This window comes from Hippoglossus hippoglossus, chromosome 23, assembly GCF_009819705.1.
Source record: "Hippoglossus hippoglossus isolate fHipHip1 chromosome 23, fHipHip1.pri, whole genome shotgun sequence".
NCBI lineage: Eukaryota > Metazoa > Chordata > Actinopteri > Pleuronectiformes > Pleuronectidae > Hippoglossus > Hippoglossus hippoglossus.
Window position 1 is genome coordinate 13,149,431 of NC_047173.1, and position 18,383 is coordinate 13,167,813.

At 43.4% G+C, this 18,383-nt stretch overlaps 1 protein-coding gene across 6 annotated transcripts; it reads right to left on the bottom strand.

Moving 5' to 3' along the window:
• Nucleotides 1-1,150: 1,150 nt before the first annotated feature.
• Nucleotides 1,151-17,720, bottom strand: impdh1b (IMP (inosine 5'-monophosphate) dehydrogenase 1b). 6 transcript variants are annotated; one of them, XM_034578640.1, is made up of 16 exons: nt 17,210-17,720; nt 11,261-11,359; nt 11,008-11,085; nt 7,032-7,080; nt 4,836-4,937; nt 4,656-4,730; nt 4,146-4,352; nt 3,955-4,042; nt 3,660-3,859; nt 3,419-3,509; nt 3,027-3,122; nt 2,430-2,573; nt 2,160-2,304; nt 1,904-2,047; nt 1,731-1,814; nt 1,151-1,248 (listed from the first exon to the last, which is right to left on the bottom strand). In XM_034578640.1, the coding sequence occupies exons 1-16, from the start codon at nt 17,431-17,433 to the stop codon at nt 1,227-1,229; spliced, it is 1,848 nt and encodes a 615-aa protein (XP_034434531.1). In that variant the 5' UTR covers nt 17,434-17,720; the 3' UTR covers nt 1,151-1,226. The 6 variants fall into 6 exon arrangements, with proteins under 6 accessions (XP_034434531.1, XP_034434530.1, XP_034434535.1 ...); XM_034578639.1 differs by having other exon boundaries at nt 11,008-11,088; XM_034578644.1 differs by lacking the exon at nt 17,210-17,720 and adding an exon at nt 13,821-13,973.
• Between the last annotated feature and the right edge of the window lie 663 nt (nt 17,721-18,383).

Genomic DNA, 18,383 nt, shown 5'->3' on the forward strand with positions numbered 1-18,383 from the left:
GTCAAAACACTTGGCAGTATGTATGCAATTACAATTAGGCAGAATACAAATACAGCCATGTCTGGCTTTTCGTGAAAAAAACGAACATGCATATCAAAAACCCTTCATGCTCAATTCAAGGCCCCCGGAGACTTATCAGGTTAAACAGAAAGTCTGATCTAAAAGTTTTCAAATAAAGAGCAGAGAAACGATCATTGTCTTCGTTATTTACTAGTTTTGATTGATACACTTTAGGTTGTCTTCTTTTAAACATACCTGATCCTCAGCTTTTTGGTCCCTTCCGTGCTCAACATATGAACACAACACACTGAGATAGGACGCTGATTATTTGGCTCGACATGTCTTTGAGGGGAGAATGAAATGTCCACAGTGCTAAAGACTGTGGGTTGGAGATCGATCGACCGTGTTCAGGTGACGGTGGAGGAAATGACATCGCCAACATGACTGCCATCGGCCAAATGTCTCGTACCTCGCGATCCACAATACACAAAGTAAACAATATGCACTGAAATAGAAGCAGCTACCGTTGATTAAGTAGCTTAAATCTGTGATGACGTATAAACGCAACAAAAAAAAAAAAAGGAGAAAAGAAAGGGAGGATTGCCATGATTCACATACACACAAGTGCTTCATCTCGTCTTCTGCACAACCACGAGTGTGTTTAAGAAGTAGGATGCATGAGGCTTCCGACAGGGAGCTCTGCTGGTCAGCGTGGAAGCCGGAAATAAAAATAAATGCTGATGGAAACTGCACCATGGCTGTTTTAGACTCAATAATAATAATAATAATGATAATAATAATAATAATAATAAGGGGACAAAAAGAGGACACAAACTATATCTCTCACACGCACACTCCTCACACTTCATTCAGACAGTCAGTATTTCACACCCACAAACACAATTGGGATCAGGCTGCATACTCAAGATACAGGTGTGCATGTCATTCTGAAAACCCTGATGCGCCGCTTCTTGAGTGCAAAATCCCAGGTGTTCAGACAGTCGGTGTCAGGTTCTCACTTCGCTACCGTGCGTCTTTCTTTCCCGAAACCAAGCAGCTCGGTTGGGATCGGAGAGAGAGCAGCAGTGGATACAACACGGAGGAGCAGGGCCAGAGGGGGTGCAGTGGGTGGGAACCGGATTTCTTTTGTTTAACGTGTGGGACATTGTTAGATCGTGTGTGCTCACGTGCACCGCCGATGTTCACTCCAGCCACCTCACCCCCGTTCAGTAGAGCCGCTTCTCGTAACTGTGGAAGAGAAGAAACATGGAAGAAAGATCAGCATTTGCTCGAATATATAAAAACCAGGTTGACAACCTGCATCACATTTCCAAGCAGAAAATAATAATGACAATAAGCTATTTCTAGAAACTAGTGGCTTTCAAAACTGGAGTTACAAGGTGCTTCACAAGATAAAATATAGGTGCAACGTTATAGAAAAGCCAGATTATAATCAGTAATGCATTAAATCAACACAGATTAAAAAGTATAAAACAAAATTAAATCATTAAAGCAAATACTGGCACTAAAAACATCAATAGTTTTTTGTTGCTTTGTTTGTTTTCTCAAGCAACTTTCTTGCAACTATAGAGAAACTTTACTTTCACTTCCAGCAATTTGCTAACATCAATCATCTATCAGGCTCTGGAGCAAAGCTGTTTATTAGCAGCAAGAATAAATGTTTGATGGAAAGCACCAAATGTGTAGTTGTGAGTGTTTGTGTTACTTACGAGTGGAGTCCGTGGACGCCTCCCTCCACCTGTGCAGACGTGGTTCGCTTCTCAAACTTCAGCTCCCCGGAGTACATCATGGAACTGAGCAAAATACAAATAGTCTTCAATATAATAAGAAAAGCTGACATTTGTATTGTAACCATTAATCCCCAAAAGGATAAACTACTCACCGGAGGACAGAGAGACTCTTTGCCCCGATGTCCTGGCAGCCATGTTGGATCCCAGCTATCAGGTACGGTACAAACTTGTGGATGGACCCCTTGTCCTGCACCGAGCCCGACACGCCCTGGGCTACCTTCACCTTGTCGCCCTCGCTGTGGAAAAGACATCACACAGTTAAACACTCTCCCCAAGTGGTCACAGACTGTAAATTCAGCCAATGATGCCACAATTTGGCTTTTCATGACTCGTGACCTCTTAATGTACCTAAAATAGCGTTTCTGGCTGCTGGTGCTCTTCTCCATGGCGTCCAGGGAGCCCATACCGCGATACTTTTTCAGCCGCACGCCGTCTGAGAAGAAGTACTCTCCCGGAGCTTCAGTGGTTGCCGCTAGCAATGAGCCCATCATAACTGGCGTGGGAGACGGGAGAGAGTCATGCCTGCGTTCTTGTATTAGCCAACCTGACCTCCTCACTGCAGATATGAACCACTTTGTTGACAGGAAGATGTTACGACAGTGTGTGTCACAAGCTCACCAGTCGACGCTCCGAGTGAAAGAGCCTTCACCACATGACCCACGGTCTGAATGCCACCATCAGCAATGACTGGCACACCGAAGCGCCTGGCGTACTCCGCTACCTTGTACACGGAGGTCCCCTGGGGCCGCCCACACGCCATGACTGGAAGGGAGATAAACAATCATTTAACACGATCGCCATGGAGACAAATCACACAGCGTGCTGGGGTGATGCAGGAGTTGGGACGAGCAGAACGCAGCGTCCATTTTACTGAGATACTTCAGGTTCATGTCCTTTTTGCTGAAACGTGTCTCTTCTGTTCTCGCTGATGAACGTGACCTAGTCTGAGCACGAGAGGCCGGTCCCCATGGCAACCCAGATCGGGGCCTTGGTAGATCACCATGACAACTAGGAGTGGTCTCAGGGTATTTGTTACTGCTGGCGACTGATCGCCTTTCCTTCTTCTTGTGCCGATATAGAATCATACATCAACTTCCTAATATTCTTATTCCTATATCTAAATGTGCAGCTGCTTAATTGGTACCAGGACTTCAGACGATGAGAAAGATAAAACAAGCTGTGATTAGGAGACGACACAGTAAAACGGATCAGTACCTTCCTGTGTGATGCAGATGGAGCCACAGCCCATTCCCACTCTTAACGCATCCACACCAGCATCGATCAGATTCTTGGCCTGGGCTGCTGTGACCACTGCAGGTGGAGAAACAGAAAAGAGAAGTATTAGATTTTGGGGACATTATAAAAACGATTACAAAATGAATGTCCTTTGACTAATGCTTTATTCCACCCATAAGCACATGATTATCTCCGCCAAGGAATTTATGTTTTCACCCTTGTGCTTCCATTTGTCAGCAGGATTATGCAAAGACTACAGCTTGTTTGAATTTAAGGCAAATCTTGGTCCAGGCGGAGATTCGCGCTCTACTGAGAGAAATTCTAGTTTATAATGGAACAGAAACTTTTGTTTCTTTTGTCAACAAACTCACCGTTTCCTCCGGCCACCTGCAACTCTGGATGCTTCTGTTTAATATAATTTATCATGTTGATTTGATACACCGAGTTGCCTTGTGAGGAGTCCTAGAAATGCAAAAACAATTTTGGTTAAAGTAAATTCAGTGTGTTATTTATAAAGACAAGAAACATTAATTAAGGAGGCAACATTTTAGGGCTTTAGGATCATTTTCAAATATTTAAAAACTCTATTCTTAAACGTCTAAAAACACGCACCAGTACAACAACATCCACTCCAGCCTGCACCAACATGTCCAGTCTGTACTTGTCGTCCTCCCTGGTGCCGATGGCGGCGCCACATAGCAGCTGTTTGCGTGAGTCTTTGGAGGCCAGTGGGTAATCCCTGTTCTTCTTCAGATCCGTCCTGGCAATAATGGCCACCAGCTCGTCGTTATCGTTCACAATGGGAAGTTTGCCTGGTCACAGAGAGAATGAATGACAGGATGATTAATTAAATTTGAAATACTTACACTATAAACGTGCTTTATTTTATGCACAAACTTCTATTCACCTTTTTTACTGCGCTGCAGAATATCATTAGCTTCTTTCAGCATTACACCGGCTGGAGCCACAACCAACTCCTCCCTCTTAGTCATGGCCTAGAAGATCATCGGCCCAGATGAATGTAAGAATTACTAGGGATGCCAATAAAAACAAATTTCAAGTGATGTATATAGGAAACAAGAAAGGAAAGATACACACCTCCCCCAGAGGTTTGCTGTGGTCTTTCTCAGAAAGAAAGTCGATATCTCTGGAGGTGACGATGCCGACCAGTTTGCTGCCCATTTTGCCTGTCTCTGTGACAGGAATACCAGAGAAGCCGTGTCTAACTTTGGCCTCAAACACATCCCCCACCGTGTGGCGCGGACTCATCACAACTGGGTCTGTGATAAAACCCTGCTCAAACCTCTGGAAGCCAAAACCAAACATAAGTATTTTAATTATTGTGTTCGTTTCCCCATTGATTTATGCAGACAAGCAAGAGCAGCGTAAAGCCAAAGAACACACACACACAATGATTATTGAACAGTGTTATACAAACACAAGAATACAACAGGATAAGTACACACACAGACACACACACACCCTAAAAAGAAGACATTTACCATAAACTCAAGAAACACTACAACTATATGACAACACGTAATGAGTGAACAACATAAAATAGATATTTAAAGTAGTTATCTGCTATGAGGGATAATCTTCGTTTACCTTGACCTTGCGGACCTCGTTGGCTTGAAACTCTGGCGTGCAGTTGTGGTGAATGATGCCGATGCCTCCCATTAGCTGCCCGATTCAAAATTCAAAAAAGGAAGGATAAGTAGATTATAGGATGATCAAATTAAGGAATTATCTTTCCACAATAGCAGCTTTGGGGAAGCGTCATCTTACCGCCATAGCGATGGCCATGGCCGACTCTGTGACGGTGTCCATGGGGGAGGAGATGAGAGGGGTCTTCAGGGTGATCTTCCTGGTCAGTGCAGATGTCAGGTCCTGGAGACAAAAACAAGACAGTAATGCACATTGGAGTGCGTTTGACATTTTGTGTATAATCCACTAGGGGGCAGAATGAACTAGACAGATATACAGGACTCTACTGTTGTTTCAAAGTGTTAAATGTCTTAAAATCTATTTCAGTGACACAAAACCCTCAATTAACAAGAGGCCAGTAAGTTCATTGTAAGCAGACTTATGAGACAGACTCATTTTAACTAATACATATTGGCTTTGGTGTGTCTTTAAGGTTTTATCACCTCTATTAGAGGTTGTACTTTCACCTGTGTCTGTTTGTTTGTTCACGGGATTATGCAAAGACTACAAAACCAGTTTCCAGACTCAGTGGAGGGAGGAGGCCTGATTTGAATCCACACCAATATTTGATTGATTCTTCTGTGGGTCATGTCCCATCCCTCCACAAAATTTCATGTAAACCAGTTGGGTAGTTAATGCGACAAAAACAACTTCCTTGGCAGAGGTAAACAATCATTTGGGTTATCAGACCACTTCCTTTACTCTTTTATAATTCAATTATAAGAAAGTAGACAATCATGTGGAGGAGATTCTGCTCCAGTGAGTCCATCATTCTAGTTTGTGATATGAGATGTCTACAGAAAATTAAACTTCAGAGTCAATCTCAGGGACCTAAACCTGAAAATGAGCCCTGCTACAGCCTCTCCCACAGCCTCTCCCACAGCCAGGTTTAATTTTCTCTTCTCACCGATTCCCATAACAGTGACAGTTTTTTGTTATCTTCAGCTGGAGGGAGTGAAAATAATGACATTCCTTGCACATGGGAAAAAAAACCCAGCATACGAGACCTAAAATGTCTGAGTTTTTACTCCTTATCTGTGTCAGACATAAACTATGGAGGCTGTGAGCCTCTTTTCTCACAGGTTCATGGTGAAGGCAAGAGAAAACCACCTGAGAGCACTTTCTCCATTTAGAGAGCACAACTGCACTAACCCGCTACATTCAGCCGGGAGTTAGGAAAACATGTCCAGAACATCACGGCCCCAGGGAATTTCCCACAACAGCTCCTCTCACACGTGGCGTTTTTTTTCACAGAGTGAACGCAAACCAAACTGCTGTGTGTGGAAATTATTTCACTTCTCAACTCAAAGTTGGGACCGAGGCCAAATCTGGAAGCATTTGTTTTATTTAAGCTTCAATAGGTCGACCATCCAGTGAAAAACTAGGCCGCGCTGAGACTCTAACCCATGACAACGCATTGAGGCAGACGGGCAGCTCGCACAGTTAACGCAAAGGAGCTGGAGAACAGCGGGAGATTAGAGATATCAATTAAATTAAAAACCCTCTAGAATTGACAAAGCAGAAGAGGGGGGGATTTCATCTACAGCCCGGGAGATTAACTCGGCCGTCATCTGCCGAGAGAGACGTGGATGAGCAGCCGACCAGACACAGATGTAAACCTGAGGGTGAGGGAGCAGCCAGTGGGTGACCACAGCGAGCTGAAATAGCAGGGCAGCGAGGAGAAGAGAGAGTGACAGTTTTACTCAAAAACAAAGCTATTTTTGTAAGAGCTGCAGTTACCAAAATAATCCTGAGGTCTTAGGGAGAGGTTTGTTTGAAAGGAAGAAATTAAAAAGACTCAACTGTAATAAGGCTGATGGTTTAGACAGTGGCTCTGCCAGGAATGGGCTGTCTGCTGACACTGCTCCACTTCATCATGAGGGGTGTGGAGCGAAACTGAAGAAACGATTGGCTTTTTCAAAAACACCCATTAAATCTCGACTCAGATGTACTTACAACAATTTTCTAGAATAATAACAGACCTCATAGAACCGACAGAGGTGAACCTGGTGCTAGGGCTGGTTTTCGGAGTTGAGAGTTAAAAGAATGGTGGTTGCATAATGTTTTGGTCGGTCGTGATAATCCTGTCCCCAGGCCCTGACCTAAGAGATTCTTTCTTCTACACCAGCGCAGAGTTGGAACCAGTTTTTTGTCCAGGAACCAGTCCTTTGGCTGTGGAACTGGTTCGAGATCAGGTACTGGCTTCAAACTGGCCCGCCTCAGTGGGAAAGAGGTATCATCATACTCTCGGATAACTGCATTCGGTGGTGTACTCACCACTTCATCTGATGTAAAGTCGATGAAGCCGGGTAAGATCAAGAAGTCACTGAAAGACAAAAGAAAATGCAAAGTCATGTGGTAATGCTCACAACTTGGGACTGAAAGGTCTGAAAAAACATCAACGCTGCCCTAAAATGATCAGAAACTAAAAGAGATCAGAGTTTAAACCAAGAAATTGTATGAAATATATCAAAGAGAAACAGGAAACAGTTTCCAACATTATAAAGAGGGTGAATTCACAGGGTTGAACTGAAAAGTGGACAAATGTGAGCGCAACTGAAAACCACACAGATGTTAATGTGACGGAAACAACAAAACCATGACTCAAAACAGACTAACTTCTCACAGTGATCATGAGCTGGCCTCAGGCAGGGGTGGGATGTAACCAAGTACATTTACTATGTTACTGCACGTTTTTTGCAGTTGGCACAGTTGCTGATGTAGTAGACCGTTGCTTAGGGAACAGGCTACGCACAGCAAGTATATTTAAAAGCAGTACTTCATTTTTACTCAAGTAGAAAAGCTAATGTGGTACTGTTACTTTAGTAAAATGTTTAAGTTCTTCTTCTACTACTGTCATCAGGGTGTAATTGAACATTTCTTTCTAGTTGATGACTTCAGGATTTCCGGTGCTGCACATGCACTTTCGTAAAGATAGTATTTTACTCACATGTGGCCTTAACTTATGTAGAACCAAAATGAGAGGTGGAGCGAGATGACTGGATGAGCAGGAGTTGGACACAGGTATGGTGTGTTGTTTTTCAACCAAACTATGCAACTATGCATTTGTGGTTTTAGTAGACGGGTGCGAGTTCAGGATGGGGACAGATGGAGGAATGAGGGCAGCTTTGCACGTCAGAAATCAGATGAGGAAACTTCAAGGAGAGAATTAGGTAAATGGTGAACAGGGCGGGTGTATGCGAGAGTGGGAGGGGGAGAAATAGACATTTTCACGACAGTCATTTTGACATATGAGAAATATTCTGCTGACAGCCTCATCTTCTCTGCTCTTGCGTGGTGGGTGTGGAGGGGAAAAAGTCTGAAATATCCACACTTGATGGGACACTGCGAGGGAGGAGTCCTGTTTGTTGTCCCCTCGTTTTTACAACCCAAACGAAACGTAAAGGTCGAGTAGGAGGCCCAGCACACATCTGCTAGCATTTAGCAGCTGCCGCAAACCATAGCTGCAGCACACAGGCCGTGTCTACTGACTCTGGGTCAGTGCTGCACAAGAGCTCAATCAGTCGGCTTTGTTAATGTTAAGGAAACACAGGCTTGGAGATTATTATATAGTGTTGTAGGATTGTTCAAATGATGCCAAACAGGACTGATCATGGCCACAACCGGTCTTACCTGCTTCTACAGTATTGTATGTCCACTCCCACAAAAAGCATTTGGAAGTTTTTTTTTTAAGTGCAGATAATCCATACCATACACCACATCTCAAAATATCACAGAAAGTTTTTTTTAGGAAAAGCTACGAACTAAGAGACAAACAAACAAAAGCATAAACTCCTTAGTGGAGGGTCAATGATTAACATTTGTCTGACTTCCACCACTCTATTTGGTTTGTGTGTCAAAACAAAAGCAGACAGACTAGCTACAGTTGGCAGAAGGAGTATAACTGCCACTGTTTGCTCTGTTCCACGAGTGAAAAAAATAATTAATCATATATCTGTGCTTGTAACACACCAACTAGGTTTACACTACTCTATTATCAAGGTTTAATTGGAGCACTTTGCCAGGGAACTTAACCGTAAGGATTAAAAAATGTGAGATAGGCCAACTACAGTATGGACAGCTCGTAACCATGTGGTCCTATGTGTGTGTGTTTAGTTATAAAAGAATATGGGTTAGCTGAAACCCACTGAGTTGTGTGAATGGTAAAGACAAGAGTATGTACCTATAAACTAACCTATACCTAAAAATGATGCATGAAAATTATATTACAGGGATGTTTTGTAGATGTGTTTTACAGCGTCGACACATTAAATACAGTTTGTCAGACTGTCTATGTTCAGGGGAAAGCCCCGGGGTGTCTGCAAGGCTTTTTAAATAGTGAGGACAGAAATAGAGTTTGTTCACAGTGACACCAGGACATGATTTTAATTTAAGGTCGATCAAGGACCAAAATCTTGGTGGAGATAATTAAAAACATTAGACTTTTGTGCCAGTAAAACACTTTCATATTCGACTGTTTCGCCGTTATCTGAAATCTTATTTGTGGCACTTGTGTTATAAAACGGTTGAAACACAGGACCAGCGGCTTGTACGGCCTCTTTCATCCTGAGACTAAACCCACTCACCCCAATTCCTCCTGCACTTCACATGATGTCAATTCAGGGCATCATGTGCGCAGCATTTCCTTTGGTCGTGATACGCTTGATTAAAGTGTGGCGGCTGTTATTCAATCACACGTGGACACACTGAGACGTTGTTACGTTTTCCATTCAATTAGCTGCTACGGAGCAGGAGTAGCATTGCTTAGAGGGAAAGATTTAGAAGACTATGCTTGAATTACTTTTAAAATGTAGATTTGTTGGCTTAAAACAACTAATGGAAAAAGTACAAACTTTCACAACAGCAATGTTTAAAAAAACATGACGAATGTCCTTCTGGCTGTGTGCCTGTCCGGTCACGGCCAGGGAGAATGAAACATGGTTAGACGTCATCGCTGACAAGCATAGTGGCAACCGGCAAGAAAAGTAGATGTGGAACATCACGCTTTCCAAGAAAAATTTACAAACAATTATGAGTGTGCTCGCAGTCAAACTGATGAAAAAGTCTTGAATGTCATTACAGCTGGAGAAATGCAGCCAAACTGGATACGGTGAACTTGGAGATTAAGCCTCTCCAGTAAAGTCTGGCAGCTTTCACAACACCACATACTGACAGAGACATTTGTGGTGAGTGAGCAGACGGCTTAGGATCTGAAGGAGAGTTTGTGAAGGTGCCTCTTGCGGCTGCTAAAAATGGGCAAAGTAAAATAAAGATACGTACATTGTGTGCAAACGCTCAGCATTTTCCAACTCAGCAAGAATAAAAGGCTTCTGAGTACACCGGTGAGTTTGCAGAACTTGTTCACACGTTTGGTTTCAGGAGAGTGTTGAGCTGTTTTACTTGGAACAAGCTGATGTGCCTGACAACAAGCTTGACCCTCGTACTGTTTGCATGTCCTGAGGAGTTTTTCCAACCAACATTTACATGGTGTTTACATGAGCCTTGCTCGAACACTGACTGACCCAAACTTGGACAACTCATATTAGAGAGAAAGTTTTAGTGCAATGTATGAATTTCCCAGTTTAGTTTGGCTCTTGAAGGATGTTAAGAAAACTGAAATGGCCCCCGATTGGAAAAAGGTTCCCCACCCCTGTCGTGGCAGCACCTGTGGCAAAACATATTCAGGAGTTAAGCACAGTCATGACGTTTGGAGAAAGTTTTAGTTCAGCAAAAGCAAAAAGGTAAGAAGTAGAGGCATGCTTCATGCTTATGTGTCCAACAGCCACTACATCCGAGACGGACAATTTGCTTGTCATTAATTATTAAGAAAATCAAAAAATTATGGATTTGTTCAGAAAAATTATCTTAGGCAGAAGGTGTGATGATTTTTAAAGCATGTGTCACCAGAAAGTGAGCAATCAGCGCTTAAATAGCACCTTTAATAATGCATAGTGTCACCAAGAAAGTGCACAAGCTGTTCCATCATGCACACAGGACAGGTCGTGCACTGTGATGTTAGTTGAAGCTAATAAAGCAGTAACGTCTACTGGAAGCAAATTTCAGCCCTATGACCAAGTTCAGGTCGAGCGATCCAACGAGCACTCTGTTTATCTTCTGATTTTGATATTGGTTTGTCTCAAAGTAGAGTTAGGACAGTCATTTGCTTCCCCCTTTTGAATTCACCATTCGGAGACACAAAGGCTTTTCAATGGCACAGTTTCAAAATAGTTGGAAGATGACTTGTTTTACTCACTTGTAAGTCAACCCATCTCCTTTAGAGCATAGCTCTTCAGCCGTTTGACCGTCGGAGACAACGCCCTGTTGGTCAGATCTGCTGGTTCAAAATGCGTTGGCCATTACAAAGCACTGTGCGAACACTTCACCCACCGGTGCGCGGAGGTGAGGTTTTAAAAAATCAGGAGACCTCACTATGAATTGATTTGATTACTGAACTGAGATTTTTAAAAAAGGAAAAAAGTTCCAAATCTGTGAAGAAGGAAACTTACTTGTATGTGAGGCCATCTCCGATCGAGAAGAGCTGCTGAGCCGAGAGTCCGTCTTCAGGTACGTAGCCCGTGCCGCCGCTGATTAGGTAATCCGCCATGCTGCCAAATAACAAGGAGAGGCAACTTCAATCAACTGTACAGCTCGGAAATCACATAGCAGATGCTCATCTTACAGACAGTGCGAGGATTGCGCCGCCAGAACACTAGACGTCCCCTTTGCAGGCAGAGCTTTAATGACCTTCTCACAGGAAGACATAACCATGGCAACAGCAGCATCCCTCAAGCAACATCAGGTCAGAGCGCCTGTGCCTGAGCAGGTGCCAGATGCTTCCTCTTCTTATGAAAGCATTAACAGTCCTGTGATAATCTTGTGCTGACAAAAGGCCTCTTCAGGGCGCAGGAGAGAACAAAGACGATGCCGGAGAATTGTCAGCATCCCCTTCGTCCTCTCGTCTGTCACTAAGTGAAAGGTGTGATGAGTTCCCTGTCTGACACCCTCAAGGACAGTGCATCCCCTTCACACAGCTTCCTGTGTGTCGCCAGGGAGCATGTTGTGACAACGAGCTAAACCAAAAGACATGGACTCTTATTGCTTGTGTCCTTAAACTGTCTTAAGCTGCTTTCACAACTCCTGACATTCTCCAGAGGGGCTGCATGTTAGAGTCTGAGCGCAGAATCGCCTGCTAAAAATCTGGAGAAAGTCCAGACTCAATTGTGCCAAGCTGACATGAACTCTACTTTACTGTTAACGCTGTAATTGTCTTATAAAAGAGTTTATTGTTTTTCAGTTCTACATTCTTGACCCCTTCTCTTCTTATGATTCATACATATATGAAGTATTTAACAGTCGCATTTCAGGATTCACGGCTTAAAACTTTTGGGGGTTTTCGTGCACACACTTGTGTATAATTTCAAACCTAAAACTAACAACCCCTGCTGTGCACAAAACAAAACAATAAAGATAAATCACAAATATCTCTGCATCAGATTAAAACCATTGTTTGTTTACAGATCATAAATCTGTCGCATTGGGAAACAGCGTGATTTCAACAAACGCAGCAGGAGTCCCCACACGACCGCGTGTCCCGGTGAAATGTGTCCGTGTGACCCACTGACTTTTACCCGGACCACTGAGGCCGGTGGCGCATGGTTTATAAATAAACTTGAGGCTGATTAATAATATAAAATGAATCAAATACATTATTCATCACATCGCTGGAGTGAATTGTCTGTTTACATTACTTTATCAGAAGCTAGCAAAACATTAGCTACACACACACACACACACACTTGACCCACCTTTGTTTTTACAGTGACACACAACAACAATGATAACAACAACAATGCTACAGTTGATAATCCGTGTTGGCATCTGTCACATTTCAGTCGCATCACATCATCACAACAGCGTTAGCATTTAAGCTAACGTTAGCCTCAATGCATTTTAACTACAGCAGCTAAAAGTGGAAATTCAACAGCACTTCATTGTGTTTTTAGTCTTAAACACGAGCCGAATTGAAGAGAGGCTCCCGTCACACGCTGAACAACCAATGATATGTTACTAATGGGATTAAGTTAGTCGTGAGGACGGAGAGAAGAAACAATTAGCCGGAACTCTGAAGGGAGTTCGGTGCCGCGTTCGAGGCTGCGCGTGGGGCTTCCGTTCCAGCTGCATGTGCTGGATGCAGGTTGATGCTGAATGATGACGAATCGATCTGACATGTTCAGGACGGCAAAGCGGGTGGTGGTACTTTATTATCTATAACATTAGAGGCGAGGGAAGTTAAATAAATGGATAGAAAACCAACCCACAGGAAGCTCTATATAATAACAGCTGTTTTTAAGTGAATACGACAGTACTATTAAAAATACCAGTTAAGCTAACCGCGTTTCATCAGCCAGCTGCTCACGTGGCTGGAGTTGCATTCAGCCACGTGAATTATACATTTAAAAAAGGCAATTTAGCAAATAAATGCTGGATATAAATAATAATAACCCTTTTAATGCTGAAACAGTCACTTTACTCTGCAGCTACATCTGGTGTGGCTACAGCCGCGATGCTAGCTCGTTGGGTATTTAAAATCAATATCGCATAAAGCTGACACATCTGGTGCAGATGTGCGAGAAGAAGAAGAAGAAGAAAAACCGCACACACACACACACACGTGAAGTTTTGGGGCAGAGCTGCGTGCAGACATGTGGGAGGGGGAGAGCGTTAGCATTTAGCATTAGCAGTGGTTATTTTAGCCTCGCAGCAGGAAGAAACTAAAAAATGGGAACAACTTCAGACTTCGCAGCTTTTCTCCTCTCGAGATAAGAAACGCGTATAAAATCACTGCAGCTGCGTCGCTAACGTAGCCGGCGACGTCTGGTCTTTCTCCCCCCCCCCCCACCACCCCGGGACCGGGTAACGTTAGCTTGTAGCAGCGAGGAGAACGATGCCCACGTTGACGGGAGGACGGAGGCAACTTTCCCCGGTGTGAACTCGGGCTGGAGGACGAGGACCGAGGAAGAGGAAGAGGAGGTGGAGGTGGAAGAGGAGGAGGATTTTTTGTTTTACCTGGAAGGACAAAGTGGATGAAAAACACCTCGTGGCCCCGAGACGTGAAAGTGCAGGTCTGCATGAAAAGTGGAGAGAGGAGAGTGTGTGTGTGTGAGCGTGTGCCGACAGTGTGTGTTGGTGTTATGTACGAGCAGCAGCAGCGTCACATCCCCTGTCTCCAGTCAGAGGCGTGTTTAACCATCTGCATCCTGGTGTGTGTTTAGTTAGGATCTAACTGTTTACACTGTCCTCATGTAGGTCTTTACTCCACATATCTGTATTTCATCTTATTCTTATATCTCCTTACATTATAAACATCGCACGCTACTGATTATTACTTTACTGATGTTCATCCCTGACTGATTATCTTATCTTTAGAATCAAGTTCCTATAAATACCTTCCATTTTCTATTAATAAATAGAATGACTAATTAAGCTGAAGACATGTTTTAAGGTCAGGTTAAAGTAGAGTATAGGTTAAGGCAAGTAGTAACTATGATTTAGCTTGGGTCTAGGTTAAGGTAAGGTCTAGGTATAGATTTAGGTGAGGGTAAGGCAATTACCAAAGTTAATCTATGTTAAGGTTAGGTTCTGGTTTAGGCAAGTAGTAGCTATGGTTTAGGTTGGGTCTAGGTTAAGGTTAGGACTAGATAGGTATAGATTTAGGTGAAGGTAAGGCAAGTACTAGGCTTACACTAGGTTAAGGTTAGGTTTAGGGTTAGGCAAGTACTAACTATGGATTTGGAAATCGTAAGTCAGTGTAATGTCCTCTGAAGTCATGAAGACTGTGTGTCTGTGCTGGACTTCGACTATATTACTCAGGTACTTTATTTGATTGCCTCCATTATTTATCTCTATTCATCCACTAAATTCAAAAGGTAAATTTTGCACATGCCCATGTAGTATTTTCACATGAAGATTCAGATTGATCGAAATTTGTCTCACCCAAACATAGTCAAGAAAACAACCACACACACTCAAAATATATGAAACACGTGAGTAAAATCTGATCCCTTAAAAAGAAAAGAATAATACATCCTAAAAGCCGCGTTCAACCAATAAAACCAAAGCTGAAATAAATAAAACCTCAACATATAAAATGTATGGACACTAGCACCTGTAGGTCGATAATCAGCAGCAGCGAACCACCAGATAAAGTACTTAAGTGCATTATAAAAACAGGACATGTGCTTTATTGCCCTTTATTAAAAGCGTTCCGCGTGGCCTGCAGTGCTGGATTACGAGTATTCAGGAGTCTTTTGGTTCTACTGAGTACTATTCTGGAGTCTGTTGTTTAACCCTTTTCAGTCTCGAGTGAGAAGGGAGAGAATTAAAAAGGCAGTTAGGTCGGTGGTGTCCTTTAAGATTTCACATTTAAACCTCATATTTCTGTCTATTAAGTACTTGTACGGTTGATATTTTTGTGTTTATTCCGTTGATACTACCTCGACCTTTATTTGTGATGAAGTACTTTTACTCCAAAGATAACCAGTCTGATTATTTCCTCAAATTTATCTCTGATGGTTTCAGTTTTTCATTAATCTTTTTGGGGAAAAATATAGATCACTTGATAAATAAATTATTTAATTTGTGTTTATTATAAATAAATCCTCATTTTGTTTGCTGGACGTATCTGACGACTTTAAAAAGGAGGAATTCAAGTGTCTGAGTCATTCCCCTGATCTGTAGAAAAAATTAGAACAAGGACGTATTGATTTCCTTCCTCAAAGTGGAAAAAAAACCCTCCATGCTTATTTTAACTTAGTGAAACGTTACGTTGAATTCAAGAGGTGCTGCTGCGAATTTTGGTCACAAGTCAAATCATCTAAACTGGATTAAGCACAGTGAAAGGTCAGAGCCGAGCACATTTTATTCACATGATAACAGTTGTAGTGAGCGTGCCGGGGGGGTGTCCACGTGAGACAGAGCGTAGCTGAGGCTGCGGCTTTGCTGTCTGAAGGAAGAAGACTCGCGTTTAATTCTATATTTCTTCAATGTTTTGTCAGGGAATGTAAAATACAGGTGTTTACAGATATTTAGGGCAGGAAATTAAGGGAATTAAAACCATGAAGACAATATTGGTAATTAGCTTAGGAAGGACATTAAGGAAAGAGGAAGTAAATAAGTCGTCTTTTAAAAATGGAGTAAATAAGCAAAACACCTCATCATGCTTAAGACAATAGGTTGTAAATCTCTTGACTTAAGGCAAACAACATAAAACCTTCCCAGAATGCAGTGCACACACACATGCCCGCTCACATTGCTTGACAGTCCTGTCAGCGCGCTGCTCTGGTTATCAAGCTGTCGGCAGCACAAATGGCTGGCATGAGTTACTGACAAAAGAAATTCAGTGCTGCTCTCTAACTGACTAAAAATACGCCTGTCAGTGTCTGTTATCGCCTCGTCTACAGCCTCACGCAGCAGAATAAAAGGTTTTACAACCAAATTGTCAGGGAAAAGAGGGACATCGGCTTCTTGTTTTATACTTTAGCAACACCAAGAATGTGTTTTTAGCAAGTCTCCTCAATATATGGCTGATATTCCATGCAGTATCACCAAAATAAAGAGCTAACATCATATTATATAATGTGTAGTATAATGAGGTTGCTAATTATGGCATAGTGAACTGCTGATCCTTCCTGTCAGAAGTTAGGGATTAGGACTCAGAGGTGGGATTAAGCGTTTCCCTGTAACCCAACACATTCTCCCTGGTCCTCCCTTGTTCCAATAATCTGAGGTGAGGGTCCCTGGATGTGTCTGCCGAGGTGACGAAGGTGGATCCGTTTCCCCGGCCCTGTGTCTGTGTCAAATTAAATGTCGGTCATTGCATATATCGGTCACTGGTTCCTTTTATGCACTGTTGCTATTCTGAGCGGCCGATTCAGCCTTGTTCATCCGCCCTGCAGCACGCCGCTCGCTCACTCTCTCCTCCCTTGATGATGATGATGCATTGTGGAATTGTGTGTGTGTGCAGGGGGGGGCAGGGGAGCAACGATAAAAATAGGACCTGGCAACTTAACATCTCTGCTTTGTTGTTTTTCCTTTTTTACATTGGCATCTGCTCACAGGACTAGAGTGCTCTCTCCGAGGCCGTCACACAAAGCAGGGGACTTAACAACATGAGGGCATTTGCAAGCTGATCTGAATGCAAGTGTGAGTGGACGTGTAAACCGACCCAGTGGCATGAAGTTGATTACATGTGCAGCGTCATGAAGGTGCAGCCAATCAGAGAAACTGACCAAGCATCATCATCTTTTGCAGAGATCTAAAGACATTAACGCTACTAATATGTATAGCAAACTGCTGGGAAACTCGTTTGTGACACATTAATGAAACAAATAACGTACACAAAGTGTGAGTTACACCTGAAAGTGGCAAATTCTCCCTCGTGTTTTCCAGTAACTCACCTCTCTGGGCCAAAGCCGGCCTGGATGCGCGTGGCGCTGTATCTCTGGGCTGCAGTCTCGTGTCCATGGCCATGCGAGGTCTGCCGGAGGTACTGTTCACCTTCCCGGGATCCAACGTTCGCACGTGGCAGCTGGGTGTCCCCCACAATTCTCCGATAATCCGCTTCCTGGCTCTCCCTCTCTCCTTCTGCAATAAAGTGCTCATAACCATACCCCTCCATCATCGGTCCAAGGTCAGTCTCTGAGTCCAGTGGCCCTTTTTGCTTTGTTTTGCAGCCTTTCGCCAGTTTTTCTTGTCTTCAAACAGACAAGGTTTCCACCAGCTGAAGGTCACGTTTCGGTCCCAACAGCAGAAAGTTGAAATCCCTGTTATTATATGAGCTTCACAACCAACGTTTAGCAAGTTTGGAAGTTACATTTTGCGGGAAGAAAAAAAAAGTAAACTCCCCATTTGTGTCTAATCTTCTTATCTGAATTCCTTTGCCTGCTCTGTTTACTCTGCTGCTAACTTCCAGACTAGATACACAGGTGTTCCCACAGAGACAGAGAGAAAAGCAGGAAAAAAAGACCAACCAGTGGCAGGCGACTCCTTCTGCTCCTGCAACGGATGCACCTGCCTACAAAAAGGCAACCAGCTACCTCTAGGCGTGTCAATAGAGGGCGTCCACCTAGGAGATTCTCCCACTGAGAGGGTGTTGCTGTGGTAATGATGCCAGCAGCAGCAGAGCGTTGTTGTTGTGGAGAGGGGCGGCTGTGCCGATGTCTTTGAAATAGTGGAGGAGATGGTGGAGGGAAATGGAAGGGCGCAGGACACGGCACTGTACTTACATGTGGGATAAAGCCGTCGTGGCCCCCGAGCAATCCTCCACAAGTTGAATGGAGCGAGCGGCAGTGTCCCGCTGAGTGCTCCATGCACGAGGCTCCCTCCATGTCTCCCCCCCCCCCCCCTCCACGCATCAGTTAATCCTGCTTTCTATCTATCGCCGGCACCATGTCACTTTCACAAAGAGGATTTTTTTTTTTTTTTTGCATTAGAATGAACAGGATCTGGCCACGTGGTGCAAAGAGAGCAGCACAGTTTCCTACAGCTCAGGCAGCAAGATGGTGGTGGTGTTACTTTTTATTTGTCTCCAAAACCGAACCGGGAACGTGTAAATTTAGCTCCTCTTACCAC

Bases quoted from the DNA above. Each gene is read 5' to 3' on its own strand.
- impdh1b (XM_034578639.1), bottom strand. From the start codon at position 17,433: ATGATGGAGGGGTATGGTTATGAGCACTTTATTGCAGAAGGAGAGAGG. The intron at 4,938-7,031 runs GTGAGTACACCA...TTTTGTCTCCAG, and splicing joins ACTTTACATCAGATGAAGTG to GACCTGACATCTGCACTGAC. The intron at 3,510-3,659 runs GTGCGTGTTTTT...TTGCATTTCTAG, and splicing joins GAGTGGATGTTGTTGTACTG to GACTCCTCACAAGGCAACTC.